Here is an 18,853-nt window from a genome sequence, read left to right as displayed (position 1 = left end):
TGTAACTAGGCACAATTTTTGATAGGGCGTTAGATTACTTTCTGACCAAGTGCTAGTGCAGGGATAACTAGATGTTTGTGATAACTGAAACGCTTTCCATTTTTTGAAAAGATTTTTCTTCTATTTTTCAATTACTGCTTTTAAATCCAAAGATTCCAAAGGGAATGTGATTCCCTTTTTCTGCGAGGTATTTTTTTCAAAAATTTATTTAGAGAAGACTGATCTCTTTGTGGGAGAAAATAAAGCAGGAGTTCAAGTATAAACTCCTACTGCTTTTAATTAATCCGTGCTCTGTGTTGTGTGCTCTTTTATTTCTAGCCAGTCCAACTTCAGTGTAGCTGTCTTAAGAGCAGTTTATAATGTGTTAATTCAAAAATTTGTTTTCAGAACCTGGATTTATCTGATACTATTTTTAGATACATACATGCTACTTTTTTGTAATGTAGTGTATCAGAAATACAAAACAGTGACAAAAGATAAATGGAAATCCATATTTAGAAGCTAAATGTTAAAAACCTTATAATTTTTTAAAGCAGTGGATATTTAGCCATTGCTACCTTTCAATTTGGATGAGCACTGTACCCTACGATGCTCGAAAGGGTTCTCTTTCTCAGTTCAAATTCAGCTCAAAGATTTGTAATCCAAATAATTTTCAAAGGGTACGTTATGAAATACATGAATTTGTAGAATTAATGGCCAGATGAAGATAATGATGCACAAGCCTCTATTCTGTCAACTATCAGCATGTTGAATTTTATTGTGATTGTTACTGTATTTCCATGAAAATGTGAATATAACAGATGATATTCTGGGCTGCTAGTAAATAACTGGGTGGATGGTGATGTTTTAGCCTGTAGTATGTACCTGGATATAGTATTATCTATACTTTCCCTCTTGTTAAAGAAGTCATGTAGAGTTTACAGCTGTGTCAGTTTAACATTTTCAGTAATTTTCCTTTTTTAAAAGACCGGGATTTGCCAATTTATTTTTTTTTTTAAATCTTATTTACTACTCCATACGTTTCAGTGGCTAGTTGATCCATTTTATTTATCCACTTTTAGGATGAAGGCCATTTTCCATGCTTTTTTCTCAGTACTTTTCACTGAAATTAATACATTATGTTTTGCAGCCCTTACAAGGGAGCACTTGCTACAGCGATATGCAAAATGATTTGAGTGCCGCATGAAAATCACTGACATCTGTTTGAGCTCTGTGTGGCTATTTGCCACAGACATCACCTTCTGCCTTCGCCTCTTGGGAAGCAAGTAAGGCATTGTTACTTGCTTCCCAGGTTTGGATCTGGCAATAGTCTAAAGCAAGGTGCGGTTTTCCCTGACCGCCTGGGGTATAACAGCTCTCTGAAGGTGCTGGGGAAACCTGTGCCTCTCTCGGAAGAGAAGCCTGGTGAAGTGGAGTGGATGTAAGAATCTGTGATTAAAGTTAACAAATCCAAATGCTTTAATGGCCGTTTATGTCCTGGATGACAGAAGGAAAAGGATTTTCTGAATCCTATGCTTCTGAGATACGGCACATGTCAAAGTGTCTGTTATGTTTAGGGACAATATAGTATGTTTTCCCCTTTGATCTCAATTTTCTATGAAAATTCAGTTGGACAAAAAGCATGTAGTCAAAATACTCTTTTGTATTTTAACAGAAAATTCTAACATTCCATTAAGTTGTTTAGCAGCTTTAGAGCTGTGACTTTATAGTTATGCCAACAGTTTTGTCTTTCCTCTCTGGGCTCTGAATTTTAATGATTCGCTTTTGTTATCTTTCCTCCCCAATTTTGATAAATCGGTAGTCTTGGAGGAATAGGACTGAACAGGGCTGTCTGTACAGCTTGGAAAAGTTTTCCAGACCTTTCTGTCAAGGTACAGAGATATTATTTTTTTTTTCCTGGCTACGGCTGGGAGAGCCTTCTTCCATCAACAAGATACTGCTTGATTATCTCTTTAGTGTGGTGTGTGTGTGTTGCTAGTTAAGCTGTACTTTTCACTTCATCATTAGTCATATTTTTTCTGTGGCCTCTACATACATTAAAGGGAAAAACAGCTTTTCTGGCTCCTCTTCTATTTTTTTTTTGGATAATGATTGTCCTTTCCTAGTTAGCATGTTGCTGGTGCTGCCGCCTTTTTTGTGTGGGAGTACCAAAAGCATCTGTATGTTTGATGAACAGATATCGCTATTATTCCATGCTTTACATGATCCTTCTCCACTTATAATTCATATTTATCATGCTTTGATAATTGTATAGGTCTGACAAATTTAAGATCAAAATTTTTGTTCCATTCTGTTTCAATGCTGTAATGGAACATTGTAGTAATTTGGATTAAACCATAGCTACCGCTAAACTGAGGTCCACAGACAGTATAAAATTCTTAGGAAATGGAGTATGAGCTCTTTCTTGAGCTTAAAATCTTTTCTGCACCTGTGCAGGCTATTTATCTAATCTAAGAAAATACCAGGGACTTTGCAATTTAAAAAATATTTCTGCTGCTTAGTATCTATAGTTGTCTACTGTGCTGCTTGGAGATTGTAAACAGCCTGACAATTCCTCAAATTACTTTTTCTTAATTCTTATTTCCCCCCCAATTTCATCCTCATCCTTCTCTGTAGTAGTAGTGTAAAACGTCAGTAAATATAATTTTTTGTGTGTTTCATTTCTAGCTGCTGAAAACTTTCATACAGCAAGTGTGTCAGCTGTGTAGTAATCAAACCAAATTCTCATGTCTCTATTGTATAGAATAGAAAGATAGTTCTGGGCAGGAAGCGAACTGGCAGATATCGTACTCATTCTGTTCACTTTACAAACAAGTAACATCTCTTACTGGGTACATTTTCCCAACTTATACATTTCCACAGTTTCTCAAAGGTTCAGTTTTTTTGTTAGGTCAGGACACTAGTCCTACCACAGCCTGTGTCTGGGTGTGTTACTGATCGATCGGATCAGAGCAGAAACACTGACTTAGACATTAATATCATTTTAATGTTCAATCATTTAAGCTGATTTATGTCTGAAAATGTGGAGGTTTAATTCAAGTAGTGCCAGATATGCTTATTATGTTTCATTAATTCATATTATGAAGTCTGGGATTTTTTCTTTAACGTGAAGAAATGTTGCTTTGTCAATTTTGAATTTGCACACTCAAATTCATTCTATTTGCTTTGGCTCATGTAAGAAAATAAGAACTTATAATCTTATAATCGTGGTCTATCTGCTTTGGGGTTTCTTTTTATTTTGGTTTGGTTTTGGTGGTGGTTTTTTGTTTGGTTGGTTTTTGTGGTGTTTTTTTAATACAAATAAGTTCTTTACTTTCAGTTTCTTTGATAAGTTTGGTTGTTTTTCTTTTAATCACCTATGAAGGAATAAATGACTGAAAAGGAATCCAGCCATTCCCCTGATAAACAAACATGTCACATAATCTTTTCCCTAATTTGATCAAGCGTCATTTCAAAGACAGCCGTGGTTAGGGTTCTTTGTTGCTCTTGTTCTGTTGAGATAGATTTACTAGAATTGGGATGTACAATATTTCAGGTGAAGGCGGGCCACTGACAGAATATATTAAGATGAAATTGATAATGGATAGATAATATCTATCCCCTTTGTTTAATTTTTGACAGTTTTTCCTTGTCTTTTCTCACTGCTGGCATACATTGAGGTCTCCTTTTAGCAGCCCACAGAGATGCTAAACTGTTGTTTTCCCAAATGGGTGCTGTTCCGTGAGAATGCAGGACGGTGGGTGAGCAGTGGGGCGGCGGGCATGGCTCTGTATGGAGCAGCATTGCATTTCACCCCATCCTGTGCTGCTCTTATCACTTGATCTGGTTAAGCCTGTCAGTCCCCTGTGCCCTTCAATACTGTATTTACCTGTACATTTGATGGAATGCCATCGCTGAATGTCTTTCCCAGATCCCTACTGCAGCTGTAAAGCCAGTCTCCACTTTATTATGGAACAGGCAGCAACTGCCAATACCTGTGAGAAGCGGCCTTTGGTTATTTTGTGCCTTGATTACTACTTTTCCTTTCTTACGCAGGGCTTTTTAATTAAAAGCTTTTGGCGCATCAGCTTGTCTTTCCAAGGTACTGCATCAGTGCATTTGAGGAGCTTGAATCGACTGATGAGGCGTGGGGCTGTTTTTTCAGTGCAGACACCATTTAGCCAGCACGTGACCGTGGTGACTTTTGCTCTGAGCAGAGCCTCTCCTTCCCCTCGTGCTCTCCGCCGGGGCCGCTGCCTTACCCCTGCAGAGCGGTTCCCCTCTCGTGCCCACCGCAGCACAGCCTCAGCTTAGGCTTTGTTCTACCGCACTCCGCGCTCCTGCGACTGTTCTTTCTTTTTCTTGTTAGGCTTTGTTAACCTTTCTTGGAGCTCATCAGGCACAGGGAAAGGTTGGGTAGGCGTCCCCGGGAAAATGATGATAGGCTGGAGTTAATGGGAGGATGGGTTTGTGCTCAGCTTTCAAAATCATATATAGGCTTTCTTAATTAGTGTTGATTTCCCAAGTGTTTTGGGTATTGTTTTATTTTGTTTTGTTTTGTTTTTTTTTTAACCTGGAGTTTTACTGTATACATTTGCATCAAGATAAATTTGAGCCTGGGGGAATGACATCTTGCTGAGGAGATCGGTTGGACTTGATGATCTTAAAGGTCTTTTCCAACCTGAATGAATCCATGATCTACATTAGGCACAACTATGACTCATTTTCTGTTTTCAATTGCTGTATGTGGGTGTGCTCATACCATGCCCAGACTATGAGCAGGAACACCCCATATTGCCGCCGTTACAGTGGCATTTGGCCACGAGGCTGTGAGTCATCTTCAGGAAGAAATGTGGACACAAACCGTTTCTTTGGGGGCAGAGGGAGAAGTAACATTAAGATGTTTCAGCTGGTATAAACAAAAGCTTGTCAAGTTAGGAGATCTATAGCTTCAGGGTTTTTTTAATGTAATATAACATCTGCAGGAAATTCTGGTTTTATCAGTAAGTAGAAAATCTTTTTAAATTACGAACTTGACTATTTTTGTTAAACAAATGTAGTAGCCTACATCCTCGTTGCAAGTAGAATATTAAACTGTAATGTCAGGCAGCACGTGTGTCTGCCAGTTAAGGAACACTGAGCCTGTTTGCTGCGGGAAGATGGGACTTCGGGGGTGTCACCCACCTCTGTGGTGGAGCTGCAGAGGGTTTAAGGACTACTATTTTTGTCTTTATCAAATGCAAAGGTAAAAAATCTGTGTAACAAAACAAAACCAAAGAGCAAATAAACAGGCAAACAAACAAAAAAACTCCCAAAAAACCGCCAAACCCGCAAAAATCGATCAGTATCACACAGAGGTTTGTTAGGCTTTTCTGGAGATGTTATAAGAGAGAAAAGTCGTGTAGTTAAATTATACCCACCCGATGTCGTTAGACAGAGATGAACAGGAGGAACTGAACATATCCCGTTTTAGCACAGATAATAAACACCAGGGACACGTTCTGTATGAAAATTCCATATTCATCAAGATGAGGTAAGAGAGCATAGCATCTCAAAATACTGCGCAGGTGAGCTGCTTGAGTCCTGTGGTAACGTGATGTTTTCTGGCACCGACAAGAGCCACGTGTGCTGCTCCAGTCACAGTCGTAGCCAAAACAGAAGCTCGGACTCTCTGTTTAAACTTAACGTTTCTCAAATTGTTTCTTCAATGTTCTCAAGCATATTTTTACTTTAGTATTTTTTTCTCAGTAAAAAATGTTTATCATGCATCACAAGTAGCGGAAAGGTTTTTAAAATAAAATCTAGTCGCTGTATCTAAGTATTTGTTTCAAACCTATTAGTTAGTTTGCTAAAATTTAAAAGCTGAATCCCTCTTGCAGTTGAATATTTTGAAAGCAAAACTTGACACTGGTGGCATGTCTGAAGCTGCCCATCAAGCACATCACTTGCTCCCTGTAGCTAGTAGTGGCAAGCAACTTGTGTGTGTTTTATTACGCGATAAGCACCAAATTTAAAGTTATTTACTTAAATAACTTTATTTAAGTAAATAACTTTATGTACTTAAATAAAACTGTTTTTACGGCAGTTTAATTAAAAAATATACTGTTTATGAAAGCAGTAGCAGTGTGATGCAGTAGATATACTGCAGAGGAATACAAGTTAAGAAGGATGTGCTACATCTTCCTAAAAAAGTTTGCATTCAAAACTGAATATAAATGATCAACTTTTTGCTTTAAATGTTAATAACAATTAATCCCCTGATATTTCTGTTTTATGGTATCCTAATCTAAAGCATAATTCCAGTGTGTTGCCAGACAGTCTTTGACATACATAAAATTTATTGTTGGGGATGCTTGACATGCCTCATGTCATTTTACAGTGTGCCTGTCCGGGAATTCCTTTCCTCCTTTTACCGCTTGTGGTCACCTACATCAGCTGCTACTAGAAACACTTGGTACTATTTTTTTAAACACAATTTTGAATTCTTTTCTGTCTGTGTTATGCTCAAGACCGTAAGGGAAATATAAAGGTTTATTTTAATGTTTCCTACACCGATCATTTCACCATTTTTAAGTTTCCTGAGGGTCTTTCTGAATTTTGTCACTTAATGGTCTTCTAAATCAATACTGACCTCCGGTAGCTGGCCTTTCTTACACATCGCTAACGGCTTGTTTGGGGATCTACTTGTGATTTTCAGAGGCATCTGTCTAATTTCTCAGAGCACTGGCCTCATCCACCAGTTGGATAAAAGCTTTCTGGAGGCAAGCTAGTCACCTTTTCTTTAAGAACCCTTCTTCCATTCATTGTTTCGGGCATATTGATTGGTAACAGAAAGACATCTGTACCAAGTTCTCATGTGGCACAGACATGCCAGTGTCCCTGGCAGGATTATCAGTTAGTGCTGGGGTTGCCTTCAGGGCAAAGGGGAAGGCGCCTGCAAAGCAACTGTGTGTGCGGTTTCCGATGGGATATTGGAGAGTAAAGGAAGAATTTTAGCCTGGTCTACCTTGTAGTGACAAGACCTATTCATACCTACGTGAGAGGAGTGGGAAAAGACATTTTGAGTTGTGTGGAGTGTTTCAAAGCTGGGGGATGAGTTGTGTCATTACTGCTGGAGCTTCATGTTTAGTGCTGAGAGGCATCCCTTGTGCTGTTGCTCATTGTTCTCCCTTCTCTTCCCTCTGGAGCCTGCTTTAGTATTTGCTCTTTCAGGGAATTATTGTTGGTGTGGCAGTGCTAGATGTTGCCACAGTGGGCTTTGAATATGCTAAAAATTGTCAATGGACCTTTCTTCCTCTAGTCGGTACTGCTAAACAGGCTGTTCCATGGCCAAAAAGAAGAAAACCTTTTATTTGAGAGATCCAGGGATTTCTGTTAAATATCTAGCTGAATAACTGCTCTATAAGAATAGAAAATTGTATGTCTTAACACAACCGGTCCCATAGCATTTGAGACACTCGCCCAGACGGTGCTAGGCCCTTTGTGCTGGGGGTGGTGGATCAGTTAATTTAATCAAACACTTAATTACAGAATGGACAAAATTAATGTAGGAAACTGATTCAATGCACTGTAAGCATTAGTGGATGCCAGAACCCACCTGATGCCAGAGGGACTGCGCAGAGACTTGGACTCTTCACATGAAGATGTGAGCGTGGGCAGTATTTTACACCAAACACTTTTCCTTCTCTGCTAAATTGTACTTCAGTATGGCAAAATATTGCAGTAATCCTCATGATTATTTTTTTTTAATCTAAAGTTGTCACAGGAATGGAAAAACCACAAATCCAAGTACCGTTTTTCTGAAACTCAGTAGGTTGGCCAGGTTTGTTCTGGATGGAAAGCAGATCTTTTTCTTCCTCTCCTTTTTTTTTCCTCTAGTGAAATATTTAATATGCCAAAACATATTGTAGTTATTAGTTCATTGCAAGAGGAAGAAATTTGAAGATATTATTACAATAACTTTCAGGATTTTTCTTGCTGTCATCAAGAGTAGTAGTCAACTTTTAATGGTAGCTTTGGTATAGAAGTTATAAGAATAAATTTTGCCCAGTAAGTTTGGGTTTTTGCAAACAGGTAACAGAATTCTAAACTAAAAGTACTAGACCTCTGTACAACTAAAATCTGGATCTTCATTTAAATTTCCTTTTTCAGTCTGCAGATTAATGTAACATCTTGTGTATTGCATGCTAATGGAAGGAGCAGTCTGTAAATTCTTGCAGTAGAGACTGAATTGTTCTTCATCATCAGTTAGCCTCTCTTAATAAGTGTAGCCGTGATGTAAGACAAAGGATTAATAAGCAAATAAAATAAGCCCCTAAAAAGCAGATAGTGTTTATTTATGAATTAGCAGAAGGTGGCCATTTTATACAGCTTATATTTTATAGTAATATGACATCAATCCTGCTTTAAAAATGTGTGGTCGAGCACAATGCCATCTGAGATGTCTCTGGTTGAAAGCGATTTTGAGAAAAGCTATAGAGCATCGCCAGTTGGGACATTCATAGCAGAGAGCTTTGCCTGATTACCTTGATTAATATTTGTATGGCTAATGGGGTGAAACTGGAAGGGGGCAAACTTAGACTGGTTATCAGAAAAAATGTTCTATGAGCAATATCTGTGTAGAAGAGTTTTCAAAGCAGAACAATGACACTAAAAATTTCCATCACATTTTGTTTTTAGTGCAGAGCAGAAACCTCCCAAACTTTTCAGATGCTTACAGAAATAATCAACTTCTGAACTCCGTGACAAATGTGGTTTGTGTATAAATTTGACTGTGAAAACGTTTGAGTGGCTTCGAAATTAGAGGGATGGCAAGCACATTGGACACAGTAAAACATCACTTGGAATAATTAGCATAGTGGGTACACAGCCAACAATGTGTTCCTCAACCTAACAGATGTGAAGAAATACCTTAAGGAGAGGAAAAAAAATCAAAACAGATAACAGAAGAAGTGTGAAAAACTCGCCATATTAATCATATTAAACCCACGTTTTGAGGATGCTTATGTAGCCATGTGTTTTTGTGTAACGGGGTCACCAGAGCTGGGGAGGATTTGCTGCTGGGAGCTGGGGAAGGAGCTGGAGGTAGGCTTCAGCCTGGCCACAGCTGCGGGTTCTCTGGTTGCTCGGGGTGCCACCGTGCTGCCTAATGGGGATGGTATTTTTTGCCAATTCTGTCAATTCACCTGATGGTGAATTTCGAAGTCAAATATGATCCTACTCATTTCGGTCTGCAAGTTGCTTTGGGTGGCAAGTGGCGCCAAGCCGCTCACGGCTCCCCGCTGGTGACAGCAGTGCCGTGGCTGGTGACCTGTGGCCTTGCGTGTTGAATGTGCAAACAGTTATGAAGATTTGTAAATCTTGTCTTTTCAGACTCCTGCTGAACAGGCCAAAGCTAGATTACAGCTGGTTCTTGAGGCAGCTGGTAAGTGTTGCTATTATAAGTAAAATTATATTCTTCAAAAATGTATTAAAGTTTTGTAATATCAGATAATAATTTTATCCTTTCCTATCTGGCAAAGGCTAAGTCCTTTTCTCTGTAGCTCACTTAAGTTTCTGGGTAAGATGAAGCTGGCGTGCATCATCACTGGTACTTAGTAAATCCCTTTAAGGAGATAAAAATAAGTAATTTTTGTTTGCTGTTGAGAACCAGCAATCAGACTTCGCCTGTTTGTCCTCTGGCTGCTGCTGCTACTGAGACTTTATTCTGTGCTCTCAAAAATTTGGGTTTTTTTCTTTATTTTTTAGCACTGAATTGAACTAGTGCACATATGTATTTATTTGAAGTGGTAGCTGACGTGTGTAGCAAGCTTTCCGAAAGGCTCCGATCAAGAGACTGGTCTACATCTTAGTCCTCTACAGAGAGAAGGATTCCTATTTAGATGAGCACTAGTAAGAAGGAAGGTGAGATACGTATCTTTGTAACTATTTAAAATTTTGGATTAAATAAGTATATTTATTTTAAATAAAAAATGGAGGAATCCTGTAGTAGTTTGATGGAAGGCCTAAAACTTTAAAGAAAGTGTCCTATTGTAGTGATAGAAGACCCCTTTTAAGCATTAGGCTTGCAGCTGGAGGAGGGGACAGTCAGGTTAAAGGAAGAAATTCTGTGCTGTGGGGGTGGGAGGCGCTGGCCCAGGCCGCCCAGAGCAGCTGTGGGTGCCCCGTCCCTGGCAGGGCTCAAGGCCAGGCTGGACGGGGCTCTGGGCAACCTGGGCTGGGGGGAGGTGGCCCTGCCCGGGGCAGGGGGCTGGAGCTAGGTGGGCTTTAAGGGCCCTGCTGACACAAACTGTTCTGTGACTCTGTTGTACCAAAGATGAGAAGATAATTCCTTTTATCCTGCCCTTTTTGCAAGTACTGTATTAAGCCCACATCAAAGCTCCGAGACATGGTTGTTCCCAAATGGATGAGAGTTCCAGTCATTTGGTTTATTTTGACTGATCTAACAGTGTTCAGCACGCAGCTTTGGCGGGCGCTGCTCGGGCTTTCCCCTCTGGATGTTGCTGCGGAGCTGCCCGGTGGTGTAACTTGGCCAGGGGTCCGCTTCGCTCCTTGCCGCCGGGGGGTGACGTGCCCTGTGGTAGCACGGCGTGGGGTGCGGGGTGAGGGTTGTACTCCCTCGGCCAGCCTCCACGGGGTTATTTACAAGAGCTGCACGTGTTGTGACGCCCTTGCCCTATGGCTGTGAAAACATTACTCGAGAACCTTATGCTGTATTAGGATTATGGTAATTATAATAAATGTGTAAATTAATACTGATCCTTTTATATAACATTTACTGGGGGTTCTTTAGGTACTTGTATTTGTCTGCAGATCATTAAAATAACGATTTAATGCTCTAAAGTGCTAGTCTGTGTTGAGGTTTGGAACCCTAATTAACTTCTATATTTTAGTTTTATTTTCCCATTAAAACTTTGTCAGTTTGTCACACAAAAAGGAAAGCTTTAAGCATTTCACATGCATTATAATAAATACATATTTGTCTTTAGTTCAGCTTTCATCTTTCATGTATCAATTTTTAACTTATAAAAAGCAATTTCCAAGAAGTACCATTTTTTATTTTTTTCCCCTTATGGAAGCCTTCTGTTTTAAGGAATATGCATCTTCTCATATCACTGATATTTTTTTCAAAAATGCATCAAGCCTTTTGTATTGTATTCAAATGCATTCATTGTTCTCCATAACTTTTGATAAATCTTTGAAGCATATAATTATAAAATAGATGTGACAGCACTGACCTAAAAAAGCACAATTTCTGTATACTGTTCACATCTATCACACCATATTTTTTAAATTTAACACCTGGGAAATGTACAAAAGGTATCTATGGGTTGTATATCATCATGACCTGGGTCCCCAAAATTTCCAAAAACATATAAAAGGTCTATGACATTGTTAAATTTAAATATTCACAATTGAAGTCTGAAACTTAGACTGAAGGTAGCTGCAAGCTGTTAATAAATAACTGAAGACAGTTAATCTGTTTGTTTCTCTTACCATGCAAAATAAAGAAAGAACTTCCTTCCTGGCTTTATTTAAGTCTTGGTAATCTCATGCATTTATGAGATAATTCCCCCAGTCCTGTATTCAGTTAATTAAATTGAATTTTTAGTAAACTGGTGTGAGAGGAGCATTGGAAATGTTAATAACTTTTCAATATCTTTTAGTGTGTTTACTTATTGCAAAATAATCACTTTTTTCACCTTTAGTTTGCAAAAAAAGGAGAAATCTGTGTTGGAGAATTACTGAACAGCTTTTCAAGGAGTTCACAATCAGTGGGTCAATTGTTATTGCTGTTGTAGCACGATGCTGTGTGATTTAATTGAATATAATGTAAATTTAAGTCTGTGATTTAGTAATGGTGAACAAAGCTGTTGTTTGCGTATGCAACACTCGATACAGGATCCATCCCAAACTTGGGAGTTAACTTGAAGAACACCTGGCTCTGTGCGTTGTAGGAGTTGTTCCAGTCCCACTAAGCGAGGAAAAAAAGCCATGCTGCATTCAGAATGTGTTACCTACGTGTTACTGGTACTGCGCTCCTCTGTGGTTTGGACAAACAGACCAGCTTTACCTTCCGCAGTGGCTTAGGATCACCAGCAAGTGCTGGAGAGGCCTTTGGGCAGGTCCCTTGTTCATCTCTCTTGGCATCTCCCACTCCGCTTGCCCTGCCCTTGCCGTGCCGTTAATAGCCCCTCTCCCGTGATAATCAAACACCTTGCTATGTTCTTTGTATTCAGATTTATTTGCTCATTTCATTCTGAAGGTTTCCATGTCTTACTATACTTTGAAGGGATTAATCTATAGAAAATTCACTTTTCTTACTAAGTAATTTTTTTTTGTATATATATATATACTGAAAATGCTTTTGGATAAGCGTAACACAAATATAGCGAATGGTACCTAATGGTGTAAGGGGACAAATGGTAATGTGCAGAAACTGAAGCAAATTTGTCTATAAAATACTAGTGCTTTTTGTAAGAGCAGCCGAACTTTAAATTCAAGCTGATGGTGGGTTTTGCCATTTGCTCACGGCCTTCCAGCGGTACCTTTACTTACTGCTTGAATTTATAATCTGCTGTTCACCATAGCCTCATGATATTTTAAATTTAATTTCTCTATTTTGCTACTTAAATTTCCCTTCTGTTTAGCCTCGTCGCATATCTACATTCCGCTGTACCCTTTGTCGGTGCTGCTACCATAGGTTCAGGGGTTGTGTGGACGAAGGGAGGAGAGGCTGGGACGCAGGTTTGCTGGGGAGCGCTGGGGCGCGGGTGCTATCGGGCATTCGTTTGGGGAAAAGAAATCGCCTGAAAGTAACGATACAACTTTGCAAATTGATTGGAGAAGTTATTTTTTATCGTATTTGTCTGTGCTGGAAATGGTATTAGAATGGAGCTTTAATGAATTATACTGACTAATTAAACGTAGCTAAGGAGTGGTGGCAGGCTGGCTGGCAGGCTGCTGGGGAGCCTGGGTGGGAAGGGTCACACCACCTGAGCTTGCTCACGAGCAGTTCTTTACTGTTGATGACTGCTTCAATAGAAACTTCTCTCAGTACCTTGGACATACATAGAATTCAGGGACAACTGTTTGATGTTGGGGCTTAAGTTCAGGTGCTTCCTTCAAACGGGGCACAGGAGCAAACACGCATTCGTATGCAATACCCGTGCACATTTTTTAAGAGAAGGCATTTGGGCTGTTGCTTTATCAGAGAGTGGAATGCCTGAGGATGTTTTGTTCAAATTTGATAGCAGGAATTCCCAACACTTCCTCCAAGCATAGGAAGTGTCAGCCCAAAAGCTAGTTGCACTCTGTTGACGTGCGTTGGGCTAGCCCAGCTTGCATTCCAGGTACTGCAGGCAGCGGCAGTAGCTACGGAGAAGAGGCACTTCCTAAGGGGTGTGATTTCCAAAAGAATTTAGGTACAAAAAGGTTTAGATAGTCCTTGTTTTGCTGTATTCTTCTTCTGGTGTTTCAGTAAAATATTTACATGTTAGAGTTGCATTCTTAGTCTGAAAATGACCAAATCATAGAAATGTTCAGGTTGGAAAAGACCTTTAAGGTCATCGAGTCCCACCGTTAGCCCAGCACTGCCAAGGACACCACTGAACCACCTCCCTAAGTGCCACATCTACGTGTGTTTTAAATATCTCCAAGGATGGTGACTCTACCACTTCCCCAGGCAGCCTGTTCCAGTGCTTGAAAAGCCTTTTTGTGAAGAAATTTTTCCTAATATCCAGTCTAAAGGTGTTTGTATATACCTCTTTTTTTCTTTTTTTTTTTCTCCCCCCCCCCCCCCCCCCCCCCCTTCACATCAACCTATTGACATGGAAATTACATGGCTTTGTCCCTGTGGCTTTTTAAGCAATGAAAGGTGGTATATTGAAATACTCTACTAACGTTATGGATTTACAGAATATGTATTTTTGAAAGTGCTTTCAGTGTGTCAACCTTCCTGAGTCCTGTTCTAATACAATGGCCGTAGTTTAAGAAAGTTAACGGTACGTTATTGTGGTCCCTTTGCTCTTCGTTGCTTTCTTCACCACCGGCGATGCTTGATTTTAGGGAAGGTAGGTCCGGTGGCCGACTGATCCACCTCAGCAGGAGCAGGGGATGTTTAGTATCTGGAGAAAATCTGCTTCTAGAATCTAACTTAGGTATTAATTTAGGAAATAACAACTGATATCTCTGAAAACCAAAAGACAGCAAATAGTAAACCAGACTCTTTTAAATTGGAGTCGTATTTTTGTTCACTTGTGCTTTTGGGGGATGGGAATTGTGACTTCTGGTCTCTCCTTGTGGGAGAGCTGGCAAAATAAAAAATATGTACCTGTATTTCTGAGGGGGGGAGGAGGGGAAGATTGCCATTTTTATATTCAGGTAATCTAGCACTGTCATGAAGTTTTGTCTCCAAGTCCTTCGTTCACACTGAATTCACAATGCGCTTTGTTAAATGATTTTTTTCTTTGTTGGTGTAGATTAGTGCCAGGATCTTTGTTCTCATTAAGCAGTGCAATACTTGAAAATACCAAAGCAGTCCACTTCAATTTTTAAAGGCAACCGATTTTTTGTTTGTAAAAACTCATTCAGTGGAAGTTGTTGGTCTCGGCTATAAATCTATATTCGCGTGACCCTCGCTGATATTGCGATGCAAGGAAGCCTTTTAGCATCCTCGAACAATATCACAGCAACGTGCCATGTTTGAGCAGATGTTAAGCAGGCAATAGTTGAATGTTAATTTTGAGAGGGTGGTATGTTTAAGCCTATCTGAAGTATGTTGCATGTGGGCCTTCCAGACTTAGCTACAATGCTTTGTCTCTTGGGAGAATTTTAAAGCTAAACCTCTTTCTTTTTGTCACTCTATATGGACTCTCTCAAGTCAGTATAAAGCAGATCATCCCTAGGCTAAAGCTCTTCAGCTTTTGTTATTGGGCTCTGTAGACCTGTAATTAGGCCTCCTGGCAGGCCTTGCAGGCCAGTTAATGGTCATATGGAGTTTCTATGAGGCAGACTGGCTTTGTATAAATCCTTCGTAGGGATACGTTTATGGGTCACTTCCTACCAGGACCGGGCTTTGTGCCGCTGCCCCACGGGCTGACAGGGAGCAGGTTCCCTTGACCATCGACAGCTCAGTTTGCGGCGCACAATCTACCCGGCTAATCCCCAGTGTAAACAGAGGATTTAGCTCAGCTTCTGTCACTTACAGTTGCCAAACCACTTGGGTGTCTGTGATTTCTTTCCCAGACTTCATTACTGAGGGACGAAGAAGCACGGAAGATTTGAGCTGGGTTTTGTGTTAGGCATTTGCTTGCTCCTCTCGCTAATTTTAAGGGGAAAGTTTGCCTTGCTCCAAACCCTGCCTTGCTGAACCCGTAGGCTGAACAGAAAACCCAAAACTCTAAAGCCGGTTAATTTGTGCTGTAAATTGTTGGATGGCACCCATCTTTTCTCATGAAGATTAAAATAGGGATGAGTGTTCCAAAATGCAAATGTATTGATACGAAATAGCATGTGGGCGCTTCAAACCATCAACATTGCTCCCTTTACCAAAGCAGCCTGAAAGTTTTTCTATGGTGATAAGCAGAAATTTCTTACTCTCCATATAAAGACGATGACAAAAGGCAATTGATCTGGATTTTCAAAGGTCTAGAGTTGAAATAAGCGACTAATCTATTTTTGGCATCTGCATTTCAATCTATTGCTGAAAGAGCATTCAAGAATAGGGCATTTTTGTGCAAAGAACTCTTGACAGAGTTTATTTAAAGGAACCTTCGGAATGGAGACATTAATGTGACATTAGCAATATGCAGTAAAAATTGATGAATACAAATAACAAGCATTTAACGTTTATCAGATCTGTTTGGCAGCAATTCTGGATATTGGATATTTAACTCATTATCTTTGAATTATACTATCAGATTGCTCCCTTTAATTTTGTACCATGCATCGTTATTGCATTTTACATATTCCTTAAAGAGGAAATCATTGAATAGAATAAGTACTTTGGCCTTAGCTGTTGTGAAAATGCAAGTGGTTTATAACACTTACTGCCTTTTTTTAAACCTGCCCATTGTAACGCATGTTACTGGGGAGAAAAATCCTAATTTGCACTCGGTGCCTGATAAATAAATAGGCAAATATTCTCTACTTTCTGGTATCAAAATGCCTCATAACAGATGTGGCTGAAAGGACCACATACGTAGACTGTATGATTTTAGTCTGGTGGAACTAATAGGATCACTTGCTACTTTATAGAATCTTGCTTTTCTTTTACTTTAATAAAAACTGGTTAGTTAAATAGGATGGCCTCTGTTTTGCTCTTTTCTAGCTATGCAAAGTAGTAAGGCAGGCAGGTGGCAACAAGTATGAAAAATTTCCTTTTAATGGTGCTTATTTTTGAATGCCAAATTTATAAAATGTTTATGGATTTCTCATTTTGATTATATTTTTCTTACATTTAGTTTTGCTGTTTCTGTGCTTTCCACTGAAAACTCGATGGCCTTAGTTTGAATTTCTAATTATGCAAACAATTTTAGAAGGATGGATAACGTGTTGGTATATAGGCACAAAGGATGAAATAATACATGAAATATTCTACACGTTTCATGGGGATGTAAAAGTAGCTTTTAAAATAATGCCTTCCCCAGAAATTGTAAAAATTTGAATTTATAACAAGCTTAAGAGTTGCTGAATATTGAAAAAGAGATAGTTACTGTGGGGGTATGCTGAGTTTGATTTGATCTAACATTCTTATTTCTATCAAACAGTTGCTTTGGGTAGTGTCTACCAACACTTTGGATAATTGAATTTTACTTCTATTTATATAAAAATCTCAATTCTGCGAGCACAGATGTCTCATGGAATTGCCTTTTCTCTATGTGACAGGCACAGATGTAGGTGCATAAAATGTTTTTTAAAGGTGTTTTGTGCAGCATTTCTTGAACCCCAAGCTAAGGAGAATTGGAATGGCCAATAATCTGTTCCTGACACAAACACTGCCGAAGCAGCAAGACCTGGGTCCGAGCGTGTGTTCTCTGGGCGCTGCAGCAGCTGAGCACCCCCCGAGGCGGCAGCTCCAGCCCCTCAGGAGCCCAGGCAGCCGGCGCAGGGTGCAGAGCACTGCTGTGGCTGCTCCCCGTCCCACCGTGGGCAACTCGGTCACTTTTGCTGCTTCCAGCAAGCGTTTGTGGTGGTCGCCTCCTGCTGCCTTACTCCGAGGTGGCTTTTGGGCACAGGATCAGGACCCTGGGTTTTGTTCTATTGCGGGCTGCAAAATAGCATGTTGTGGTTATTGAAGATTAAATCTGTATTGTGCTCTCTTAAAGCATTAAAAACGAACACAAAATAAGTGCTTTAAAAGAAGTTTGGGGTTGGACTTCATGAAGCTGGCTTTGCAAGGGTGTCCTGAAGAGGCCAGAACTTTTTTCACGTTTCCCGAAATCTGAGGAGCAGCTGTCATTCCAGTTGCTGCTGTGCCTTCATCAACACGCACTAATTGCTTGTAGCCCCTTGTAGAAATGGCAGTTTATGGTTTTGCTTCTTCAATGCCTTTGTCACTTTGATGCTCTTTCCGTGTTCTCTCCTGGCTTTGTGGCCGAGGTTTGGGCAGGGCTGGAAGGTTTTGTTGTTTTGCTTCTCTGGGTTCCTCACAGGAGCAAGTGGTACGGAAAGCTTGAGGAAGAGACCAGAACTTGGGAGGGAAATAAAGAGGAAGGTGGGTGGAGGAAAGATAAAAATTGTTCTGAAAACATACATGTGAGGCATAACTAACGTGATACACCCTCAATGACAGATTTTTACAAACACTGAGATAATTATTTGCACATGTTGGCATTGACTGGTACAGGGGTGGGGTGGGCAGCCACAGCCACAGTCGTAGCATTTGGCATGGATCAAGATCTGAGCCGGCAGTAGTGACTAACCGGCTAAATGTGGTTTGCGCTAAACAGAGAGGTTATTCAGTATCGGTTAATATAGGAAATAAGTAAATGCGTGGAACTGTACTGTCTTGATTTGTGAATTGCAAAAAACTAATGCAAGATAGATTCCTCCCATCTGCAGCCTTCCTAATTGACATGCAAACATACATGATGATCCTTTCATGCGTGCCAATTAGGATGCAAAGAGATAACGATCAAGTTTCTTGGACTGTTATTTTTATGACTGTTTTTGAATGACTGAGTAACAGCAGAGTATTGCTTTTATCCAGCTGTGTCTGACCTGGGTGATGTTTTTCTCCCACTGCTCTGAAAGAGAGACTGAACATGCTGGTCCTTTGGGTACCAATAAACAAATCTGAATTATGTTCGTCAGCCTAATGTCATATTTTCCCTGTCTTTCTGAACGCTTAGAACTAAACTAGTACAGGCTTTGGTAGGATGCCTGAATATTCCCCCCACTTCTCTGTTCATTATTGGAGATAAACAGAAGAAACCACATCTGTGGATTTCATTACCTGTTTTTCTTCCTCTGTGTCGCTCTGTTAACCCCCAAAGTGAAACTTAGTCCTTCAGAAGTACTTTTCTGCCAGACGATCAAGCAGAAACTTAAGGAAGAACTTAACACAGGAAGTTCATAGGGCATTTTATTCTTCTACAGTGAATATGTGTTTTCAACAATTGGATCTACAGTGATTTTTTTTTTTTTCCTGGAGTTTCTAAAATAGCTGATACCATGGAATTCCTTTGGACATTGTTCAACACAAAAAAAAAGTTGTTATAGGCACAAATTACTGCTTGGAAGTGTTTGCTAACACCATTTTAAATCTGACCTGTTGTAGGCAGACAAGAACCTTGATTTCTGTTGCGTCCCGATTTTGAAGAGGGGTCACCCAGTGCTTAAGGCAATGCAAAAGCCTTCTGACGATCTTTTT

At 39.9% G+C, this 18,853-nt stretch overlaps 1 protein-coding gene across 1 annotated transcript in view; it reads left to right on the top strand.

Annotated features, from left to right (window-relative positions):
- RSRC1 (arginine and serine rich coiled-coil 1) overlaps positions 1-18,853 on the top strand; it is a 167,609-nt gene that overhangs the window by 84,354 nt on the left and 64,402 nt on the right. Inside the window, exon 6 of the mRNA XM_055817206.1 lies at positions 9,352-9,403. Coding sequence (XP_055673181.1) covers positions 9,352-9,403 — 52 coding nt within the window. The remainder of the gene's footprint in view (positions 1-9,351; positions 9,404-18,853) is intronic.

The sequence above is a fragment of the Falco peregrinus genome, chromosome 12 (genome assembly GCF_023634155.1).
Source record: "Falco peregrinus isolate bFalPer1 chromosome 12, bFalPer1.pri, whole genome shotgun sequence".
Lineage (NCBI taxonomy): Eukaryota > Metazoa > Chordata > Aves > Falconiformes > Falconidae > Falco > Falco peregrinus.
The sequence above is the reverse complement of the archived record's forward strand: the minus strand, read 5'-3'. Positions and strand labels throughout refer to the sequence as shown.